Source organism: Larimichthys crocea, chromosome VII (assembly GCF_000972845.2).
Source record: "Larimichthys crocea isolate SSNF chromosome VII, L_crocea_2.0, whole genome shotgun sequence".
Lineage (NCBI taxonomy): Eukaryota > Metazoa > Chordata > Actinopteri > Sciaenidae > Larimichthys > Larimichthys crocea.
Window position 1 is genome coordinate 3618795 of NC_040017.1, and position 11371 is coordinate 3630165.

The window sequence follows — 11371 nt, forward strand, 5'->3', positions numbered from 1 at the left end:
CTCATCCTTTGCTTTACTTGATGCTTTTATACTATTTTCACAGCTACTTTAAGAAATTCCAGTACTGCGGCTATGCTCCTCATGTGCGCAGCTGCAAACCCAATACCGACGGCATCTCATCGTTTGAGGACCTGCTGGCCAACATCGTGCTGAGGGTCTTCGTCTGGGTGGTCTCTGCCACCACCTGCTTCGGCAACATCTTCGTCATCTGCATGCGCTCGTACATCCGCTCTGAGAACAAACTCCATGCCATGTGCATCATCTCCCTCTGCTGTAAGTCACACTGCATTTAAAGGACCAGTCTGTATGATTTAGTGCCATCTAGTGGTGTGATTGCTGATTGCACTGCACCCTCTCCTTCCTAGCTTGGCTGCAAAAAAAAACAGATCTGTAGGTTTAAAAGTCTCATTCTAAGCTAAAAAAAACATTATATATATATATATATATAATATATATATATATATATATATAGATATATATATATATATATATAATATATATATATATATATATAGACCAATGAAAACATAGATTTAGGCATTCTATATTCCATTTCTGCTGTAAACAGAACCCCCTAAATCTTACACACTGGACCTTTAAAGGAGGGATGTTGTGGAAACTGGCTTTTTATTTGTGGGTGTGAGTAAATTGCTTCCAATATACACTCACCGGCCACTTTATTAGGCACACTTATCCAACTGCTCGTTAACGCAAATTTCTAATCAGCCAATCACATGGCAGTGCATTTAGGCATGTAGACATGGTCAAGACAATCTGCTGCAGTTCAAACCGAGTATCGGAATGGGGAAGAAAGGTGATTTAAGTGCATTAAACATGGCATGGTTGTTGGTGCCAGACGGGCTGGTCTGAGTATTTCAGAAACTGCTGATCTACTGGGATTTTCATGCACAACCATCTCTAGGGTTTACAGAGACTGGTCCGAAAAAGAGAAAATATCCAGTGAGCGGCAGTTCTGTGGGCAAAAATGCCTCGTTGATAACAGAGCTCAGAGGAGAATGGCAGTAATTTAAATAACAGTAACTCAAATAACCACTTATTACAACCAAGGTATGCAGAAGAGCATCTCTGAACGCACAACACGTCGAACCTTGAGGCAGATGGGCCACAGCAGCAGAAGACCACACCGGGTGCCACTCCTGTCAGCTAAGAACAGGAAACTGAGGCTACAAATCGCACAGGCTCACCAAAATTGGACAATAGAAGATTGGAAAAACGCTGCCTGGTCTGATGAGTCTCAATTTCTGCTGCAACATTCAGATGGTAGGGTCAGAATTTGGCGTCGACAACATGAAAGCATGGATCCATCCTACTAGTACAACGGTTCAGGCTGGTGGTGGTGGTGTAATGGTGTGGGGGATATTTTCTTGGCACACTTTGGGCCCCTTAGTACTAATTGAGCATCGTTGCAACGCCACAGCCTACCTGAGTATTGTTGCTGACCATGTCCATCCCTTTATGACCACAGTGTACCCATCTTCTGATGGCTACTTCCAGCAGGATAACGCACCACATCATAAAGCTCCAATCATCTCAGACTGGTTTCTTGAACATGACAATGAGTTCACTGTACTCAAATGGCCTCCACAGTTACCAGATCTCAATCCAATAGAGCACCTTTGGGATGTGGTGGAACGGTAGATTTGCATCATGGATGTGCAGCCAATAAATCTGCAGCAACTGCAACAAGTATTCTCCAAACAGGGACAAATGGTATGTTATTTACTGCTAAATAGCACTACTTTCCAGCCTACCAAGTTTATATTCATCCCCTCATGATGTTTTGACCTCCCCTGGAATAAAGCCATTAGCACTACAGAAGTGGAAATAACATTCTGCACAATATTTTAGTTTCCTGCTTGTGAAGTGAACAGACCTCTTGAAATCAGTTCTGCATATGCTTAGCTGTTTCATCAACAGAGACTTCATATTACACACACTGTTAGACACCCTCATGAATAATACTCAATAATAACATCTCAGTCCAAAATGCGATCGCTGCCATCTGAATTTAAAGAGACTATTCATAGCACAAAATTGGCACAATTTTTGGTAAGTGCTCAAAAATAACAGCCCATGGAAGGCGGTGGTTGATGGAATAAAAACATAAAAACAACAATGATTCATCTACCAAGATACTAATAAGATATCCTTCAGATAATTGACTTTCAATGTAACCTGATTAATGCAATTTTTGCACAGCATGTGCAAAATCTAGCTGCGAAAGCAAATTCACATGAATGCACTGGCTTATAATAAAAATACATCAGTGTGCTGTGCAACCTTGCTTAGACAGCATTCATAAAGGCTGTGAGAGTCTGATAAAGAGCTTTTCTTCTACGGCTGGGGTCTGCAACCTATGGCTCGCGAGCCATATGTGGCTCTTTTGATGACTGCATCTGGCTTGCAGACAGGGGTGAAAGTAAGCCGGTACGGTCCGGTACTGCATACTAAAACCTTCAATGGCGGTACGCAGTACCAGGAAGATGAGAGAGCGGCCACCTGCTAAAAGCCCTCATTCAGCACTCTGGGTCAGAAAATAGATCTAGCAATATGCAGTCTTGAAAACTACTTTGTCTGTCTAAAAATTCCTTTTAACTCATTCCGAATAGTTTCTGAACTGTTTGTGCTGTGTTTTAGTCCATGCTGGATGGAGCCTTGGCCGGGCATGTTCCTCTCTCCTCCTCCCCTCAGAGAGAGCTCGGTGGTCTCCTCTGTGCCCAGCCTTCGAAATGTGTACCACACGTTTGATGTCTTTACGTTCGTTGCAAAATGTCCCAATTAAAATCAGTAGGCGAGTAAGCAGTTATGTTTCGTGTTGTTTTGTTCAATTTTAATGATACAGAACAGCTCAGAAAAGAAACTGCTTATGAGCTAACGACCGGAGAGCAGTAAGTCTACATCCAAAACAGCGGTTGCTATGGGGATTGGTGCATGATCGGGACCATGCAGTACCAGAAGTCGCATTAATGTTAAGAAGTATTTTATTTGTTATTGGTTAGCTTCAGTATAACAACGTTGTTAAAAAGAATAAATTTAGAGATTTATTGTACTGTTGGTCTTACTTAAAAATGCACGCATTTATTTGTATTCAGTGTTAAAAAAGTATTATAGTATAGTATAGTAAAAGTATTATATGGCTCTCACGGAAATACATTTTAAAATATGTGACTTTCATGGCTCTCTCAGCCAAAAAGGTTCCCGACCCCTGTTCTACGCCAACAGATACTTTATTTTTTCAAAAAAGAAATAACGTAGATTATTTATGATCAAAACAGATATTTAACAAAAGACATTGTACAGATAAAGGTTTGATAGATAAACTGTATAAAACATGGATGTTGCATCCATTAGATCACCTACATGACAAAATCACTGTGAAGCTCTGAGTCTGGTGGCTCTGGGTATCGCTATTTTGGCAGCTCTGAGGTTGCCAGCTCCTGGCTAATCTAAAAATGGGCAAAGATGTGAATTGTTGGTGGAGCTGAGATGCACTGAATGAAAGTGGCCTCACTCTTAATTATGGATAACTTTAAGCTTAATATAATTTGAAGGGGTAAGTTATGTGAAAAAAAAATCATCTCCGGTACAGTTGTCATGAACAAGGAATGTATCTGTAGAGACCAAAACTGTTCTTTGTACCAGACTGTAAACATAGTTATTTCTGTTGTGTAATTGGGCATTTTAATATGGGGACTTATGGAGGTTGACTTGTTCTGTAACCAGCATCAAGTGGTCATTTGAGGAACTGCAGTTTTATGTACTTATAGTTACGTACATCTTGCCTTGCTTGCAGCCACAGACTTTGCCGCTTGATTTAATACAAGCTTCAGTCACTCTTACCTCTGATTGACATTCAGTATGAGTCCTTCATGACATAAAATCACAGGCGGAAAATGAATCCATGTTTCTCAGCCCACAGACTCACCTTTAATGGATCTCACTGTTGTAGGAAGAGAGGATCCATGCAGGTAGAGAACCAGGTTGTGTGCATTAACTTTAAATGCAGAGAGAGAGAGAGAAAACATATATATATATATATATATATAAATGTCATTAAAAACAAACATTGGCATTTCACAAGTCAAATATAATGGATCCTATATGGACTTACTGTAAGTCTGAAAGCAGCTGGGATCAAAGAAGTCAGAATATGTGAGGCAGAAAATGTAAGATAGAGGATATCTGCTCTCTTTTCTGCTACGTTCACTATGAAAGCCATGCAGAGAATGACACTCATTCATTATCTCGTTTTAGGGGCTTACTTGCTTAATGCTTTAACCTTTAAAAGTTTATTACTAGAATGTCAGTGGGGACTGTTCGCACACTAATTCCTGTTGGCTGATACCAGCAAAAACAGAGCTTAAGGTTATTAACACAAGCGAAATAGTATAGATATGATTCATTCTTGGCTTCTTATTAACAACAATGGATTATGTCTCTTCATGCGAGCAGAATGTGTCCAAATGTTGGTTTTAATCCAGTTATTAAAGTGGAACAGATTTGAGGCAGTAAAAGAAAGAAGGCGTACCATTGACAAACCATAGACTTGAGTCAGGGGTGTTATGGTAATTGGAGCCCGAACAAGAGTTAACTTGAACAAATGATTCTTCCTGAGCTGTAAATGCACTTGTATGTGGTTGTTAAGATCTTCTTGAGCTTCCAGTTTCATTTCATACATTTATCACCATTATTCTCTGCCTCTCTGTGTCTAATCGTTTCTTTCCTAACAGCTTTTCTATGTTTTTTCAGTTTCTTCAGTTTTTAAAGTGAATCCATTAATCTACTGGTCTCCTGTATTTACCCTGTAGTAGAGAGCACTTGGGGCTGAGTTGAGTCAGCCAGAGGTTAGCATTAACACTTTGATGTACTCAGGAATAAAACTATACTATAACACTGAACACACACACACACACACACACATATATATATATATAGATATATATATATATATATATACACACACAGTGTGTCAAATTAAAATTTCTTTTTGATGAGCACTGGTATTGCTTCTATATCAAAGGCATTATTATCAGGAGGGTCTGAGTAGACTAAGTAATGACTGATGATGAAACTGTGGCGAGTCCCTCAGAGGATGCAAGTTGTGAATTAATTTTGTCTTTGACAAAGTGTCAGCAAAATATATGATGAATTTGCTTAGGCCAGAGAAAGTCAATGTAAAAGACACTATCAGATGTCTGTATGACATGAAAGGGTTGGGGTCAGATGCAGAAGCATCTGTGTAGATTAAAGGCCTATGAATGAAAGCAGAAACGTGGAGGTGCGCTCTGTCCACCAGATGTAAAGTATAAAGCCATATCAGTAATGTTTTTTTGTCATTGTGTACTTCTGTGCACATGATGATTTAATTCCACCAGAATATAATCATGCAATGTTAATAGACTAGTTTGACATTTTGGAGAAGGTTATTTGCTTAGATTAGATGAGAGGATTAATATCACTTTTAATCTTGTCTATTAAATAATAGCCAATAATAGCCTAACTTGATGCATGACCCATGCCAATGAAGATACAGGAAACATAGAAATACATGAATGTGCATAAACAGGGTACTGTCAGTATTTTAGACCCCCAGAATTTCATAAATCGCGTTTTCAGGGGCGCTCAGGTCTCCACTGAGGAACCAAACTCCTGCTTGGCTGTAGTTCGCACCCCATGTTTATCCCCATGCAAAGCTTGCTCAAACCTGATTGGTTCATATCACTCAGATTACAAATGGAAACCAGAACTCTTCCAATGCCAAAGTCTTAGTCCTATGCTTGCAGATTCTACATTCATATGCAGATATCTGTTCATAAAGATTAGTGTATTCTTGGAGTCAAGCATCTATAAATACAGTTTGTGTGTAAAGCTGCACGTTCAGTCTTTCTGTATGCATTCACTTATATATTTGACCATGACTGAAGTAAGTAGTATAATATTCCATTAATATTCCATGATTATATTTCTATATTGTAATAAAGGGTCACATTATTATGACTGAGCTTTTCTGCAGGGTTTAGATTGAGTGCCAGTTGTGGCAAACAGTGTGCAGTTTAACAAAAAGGTAGTCATTTTGATTTCTGTATGTATGTTACACAGTTTGTATGCATCTATATTCTATATATGCAGCTAGTAAAATAAGCAGCCTGGTATAGAAATATTCTTGGACCTCATGCAATGATTTTGTTTAGTTCAGTCTTTCTTTCCTGACAACAAAGCTCTCTGCACTCTTTTTAATCAACCTTGACTGATCATAACTGAACCTACCGGATTCCCTTTCTTCTGCGTGAATTTGCAACGTTTGAGCGGCTGCTATCTGATTGTCTGCTTGTCATCACCCATCTCCATATCATAGGAGGGAAGCCTTTCATGTAGGGCCATTTCTGTCCTGGGTTTGATTCTGTTCTCACAAATTGCATAGCAGTTACCTTGGAAGAGAACTGCTTTAAAAAGACCTGCTCCATAAGACAGTGGTGGTGTATTTATTTGGTGTTCATATAAATTCAGCTGACTTTCTGTTCACATCTGAATAAACCAAGCTCAAGGTGTAAAGGTGTAAGATAGTTTATGCTGCACACTGGCTAGCATCCTGGATCTGAATCTCAGTTGTATAACTGTTAAAATATTCTGAATTTGTTGTAAATTCGATCTCTTTCCTTACAGGTGCAGACGGGCTGATGGGAATCTACCTTTTCATGATTGGCGCGTATGATCTGAAGTTCCGTGGCGAGTACAACAGGCACGCTCAGGCTTGGATGGACAGCAGCCAGTGTCAGGTCATCGGCTCTTTGGCCATGCTTTCCACTGAGGTATCAGTCCTTCTCCTCACTTACCTCACTCTGGAGAAATACATCTGCATCGTCTACCCTTTCCAGTACTTGACACCTGGTTGGCGTCGAACTGTAACCATCCTTCTCGGGATATGGGTGTTCGGATTTATTGTTGCCTTCCTACCGCTGGTCTGCAAGGGGCTATTTCGCAATTTCTACGGAACCAACGGAGTTTGCTTCCCACTGCACTCTGAGCAGCCAGAGACGCTTTGGGCTCATGTTTACTCCATTGTCATTTTCCTGGGTGGGATTTCTTTCTTTTGCACTCATCCTTTGAGCTTCTTTGTTGTGTATTTGTATTTACTTGCATTTCGATGACTACCTTTGTTATAATTGCACATCCACAGCGCAAATATGAACTATGGCAATCCAGAAACTCACCAAAAATCTCTCTGCAGGTCTGAACTTGGTGGCATTCCTCATCATTGTCTTGTCCTATGCAAGCATGTTCTATAACATCCAGAGAACAGGGACTCAGACTACTAAATACAGCAACCACATCAAGAAAGAGGTCACCATTGCCAAAAGGTTCTTCTCTATCGTCATTACTGACTCCCTTTGCTGGATCCCTATTTTCATCCTCAAGATCCTGTCACTGCTGCAGGTGGAGATTCCCGGTACGGTAGAAGGGTTATGACAATGTAAAGGAATACTCCACTGAAAATCTATATTTTGAGTATCAAAGTGGGCTTACAATGTGGCCCTGAAAAGCACGTAGCCTGCTCTTTTGTACTTGAACAGCAGCTGTAGAGCGCTTAAATTCACAGCCACTGACACATTGAATTGCCATTGAATTGAATGGCTAAAGATATCCATCAAAATGGCCATCGAAAACAGCTACTGCAGCATAATCCTGTTACCTGTTAAATCCTATGCTCAGTTTGCTCCAAAAAATGTTTGCTTTATCAATAAATCATAAATTTGCCACATTTAGATATACTTAAGCTTTGTATACACGTATATATGTGTGCGATGAGATAGATGAGTACTCAAAAGATATATTTTTGGTGGGTATTTCTTTAATGTATTGCATTTTCTGTGTTATTAAATGCAAATACAAATAGTATATCCGTTGTTTCCACTATGTTTTCAATACATATTTATCACCCTGTAAAGAGCATTTAACTGTAGCCACTGTAGTGTTTTTAGTTTGCACTCTGTACCCAAAAGACCACTTAGTGTTGTGTAAAATCCATTAAATACATCACCTGCTGAGCTGTGGCTCCCTAATTAGGTCCCCTGTTAGGATAAAGGGACTTTAATTAATTACATAAATGGCTTTGATTAAAAGATTTCATATTTAAGTATTCTCCCAACTCATAACTACATTGGACTTAATAACCTTTGAACAGACTATCAGCTCCGTTGTTTTACTTCTTCTCCATGTCTTTCCCCCTCAACAGGTACCATCAGCTCGTGGGTGGTCATATTTATTCTCCCCATCAACAGTGCCCTTAACCCCATCCTTTACACGCTGACCACACGGCCTTTTAAAGAGACCATTCTACAGGTATGGGCGAATTACAGGCAGAGGAGGCCTCTCCTCAGTGGTCACCCAGCCCATCATCCGTCGCTCACCTGGCAGGAAATGTGGCCCCTGCAGGAAAACAGCCACAGCCCCGCCACAGGGCAACCACTGGAAACAACAAGCACACAAGCCAAGCTCACTCCTGTCGAAAACACCAACGATGGATACAATGACATTACCCCATGCACGCAACAGCAACAAAAGCAGCACACAGTGCTGTCAGTATCCTCACAGAAACCAACAATGCCACACATGCTCGCACACACCCACATATACACACAAACAAATGAACTCATCTAAGTGTTGAACAGCACAGATGACATGGCACAGCTCATAATGTGGTCAAAGATTCAGTGTTATCAGGTTTATTTATTTATGACCTCTTAAAAGTCCACTTTTTAAAAGGACAGTTGATTTGTGCCCAGGTTTCTTCTTTGTGGTAGTATTCATTAGTGTTCTTTGAAATCCCACTGTCTGCATGTTTAGCTCAAGCTGCAACTATCGAGATAATGAACGAGTGAAGTCATTTTGGAAATCCTTTATGCGACAGCACAGTTCCTTTATTGACAAGTACACATTGGCTTTAAAGAGGTGTTTGTCAATACAAAGCCATGCTCCTGGTTTAGCTTTTGTTCCGCTTTGTTTCATCGATTAGTTCTAATTCTCACAAAGGGCTTCTTTGATCATTCTTTCTGAAAGCTGAAATATGAAAATATGTCTGTGTCCTGAAGTGAAGTTGTTGTGGGCTGCTCTGGTCCAAAATGCCAGGGCCGATTTTTTTGTCCCAGTCTGCCCATGGTGCAGAAGTTCATACTTTAGTTTGAAAACAGTAGTTTGACTTGAAAACTCAAGATTCACTTGTACAGCTTCTTCCAGCGATTTTACATTACATTAGTTATGATCAAAAATTAGCAAGTTGACAACAGCCAAACATCAGGCAAGTGCAACAACGCAAGATATAGCAACCAGCTAATATTACTCACTAGTCCAACAGCAAGAAGCCCAGCCCTCAATGTCTGTCTTTCAGTCTTTTATTTCACCAAGCTCTCACCAACGACTAAAAGTCAGCCCAGTCTGGCAGTCTTACCCAGCTTCAGTTCTGCATCCTGAGCCTTAAAACCTTTTGTTGTTTTGGACCACCTTGTTGGTGGTCCAAAACACCTGTGGTACAAACACTAACACCTACTTTGAGCTTGGTCCGAGCAGCCCAGCTACCAAACTGAGCCATCGTTAGCTAACAGTACCTCCAGTTAGCAGCAGTTTACTTTGCTGTCTGCAAAGAGTTGATGCAGAGCAGCTGTAGTACATGAAATGGAAAGCAGAAAACATTTTCTCAATAAAATGTGATTTCAGCAGAATAAGTGAAATAGTTGCTGGTATGTGACTTAGTTCTGTGAAGCGTTATGTACTTATCATGGGTGACCGTACAGACAGATGTATGGGGCGCAGAGTGGGAATGACAGAGACATCCTTCACTTGGGTATAGAGTGAAGCAAAATGATTTAAAATGTTATTTTATGGTAGAAAGGTTACACAGTGTTGCTTTAAACACATCAGACAGACATTTAAACAGTCCATTGAAATGGTCTATAACATGCATTTGAGTTGTAGTTCTTCATGTGTTTCTTCAGAAACCTGCAGAAGGGATGTCTTATTATGGGAACATTTTGTGGCAAGGAAACAATTTACAGCTAAAAGCTATGTTCAGAATCCAGGTAATCATTGCAGTCAAATTTTATTTTTATACAATCAGTCACTGCAGAGTTCTTTTGAAGACTCTGACTCAACCTCCATTCATGCCTTTCTCATTTTTATAGTGAATGGGCATATAAAATAACACATGCAATGTACTAATTACTATTTTTTTTCGTTCTTGCACCCATCAAAAGTGTGTATTTCCTCTGCCAGAAAATATTTTAGGGAACTATTGAATGTAATATATGAGATATGTCCGATGGAATAAAAAGAATATTTGCAGCTACACAGACAACTTTAAATTGAATCTTTTATACATCCAGTCTAGAAGTTCCCCAGCTGGTCTGGGGGTTTGAACTTGGATTCAACTTCACCTCATCAACTACTCCACCACTCTTCATATTTTTTTACACTGTGACCTGTACAGCCAAGACATTTGTACAGTGATCATAAACTCTTCTGTGCATACGTTGTTCAATTAATTATTGATTCCTGTGGAAATTGACTTTTTCAAACAGTGTACATGTATGAATGGATAGCAAACCATGCTATTACACAGATGACAATAAACTAGTTCTAAAAAATAATGATTTGCGAATACATATGTGCCATTTGTGTTTACAGTACATCCCTGTACATGGTGAAAAGACAGCAAAGCCAGCAATTTGTTTGAGGTATATTCATTATATCTGCAGGCTTACATTTTATATTGATGGGGAGATTAGTTTTAAAAACGTGTTACCATTTAGTTTGTTGTATTGCCTTGTGCCCCACAAAAAATTACTTCGTATTGTAGTTTTTCTTGAGTGGACAATAAATATATGTGTATCTCATATCTTCTTGTTGACTTATGTATTATTTGGTTTAACTTGATTATTTGCCTTATTAGCTTGAGCTTTATTTGGATTTTGAAACTAAAACAAACAAAATGAAGCGGTGCAAAACCGAGTTTCATAGTATACAATGATGGAAGTACTTGGGTCAGTCATTTACTTTAGTAAAAGTAGCCAATAACTCTACATCAAAAAAACAAAAACAAAACATACTTCATCTACCCTGCATTAAAAACCATTTGTGTATCATCTACTGTCACTACAGGTGCACAGCTACTGTATGCAGCGACCTTGCAGCGACTCACAAAGAAGAAAATATGAGTTGGTTTTTAGTGGAAGAAACTGAAACTGAAAACATTGTGCTATTGGATAAAACATGACAAACTTAATGACAGTAATCACAAATCAGAAAACTGTAAGACACAATAAATTAGATGAATCAGCAATAAATAAAATTAAATTTG

General features: G+C 39.3%; 1 protein-coding gene across 1 annotated transcript in view; it reads left to right on the plus strand.

Moving 5' to 3' along the window:
- The window catches only part of rxfp1 (relaxin family peptide receptor 1), a 61705-nt gene extending 50796 nt beyond the window's left edge, over positions 1–10909 (plus strand). Inside the window, exons 15-18 of the mRNA XM_010747848.3 lie at positions 44–273; positions 6685–7095; positions 7250–7468; positions 8255–10909. Coding sequence (XP_010746150.1) covers positions 44–273; positions 6685–7095; positions 7250–7468; positions 8255–8679 — 1285 coding nt within the window. The 3' untranslated portion in view covers positions 8680–10909. The remainder of the gene's footprint in view (positions 1–43; positions 274–6684; positions 7096–7249; positions 7469–8254) is intronic.
- Positions 10910–11371: the final 462 nt, after the last annotated feature.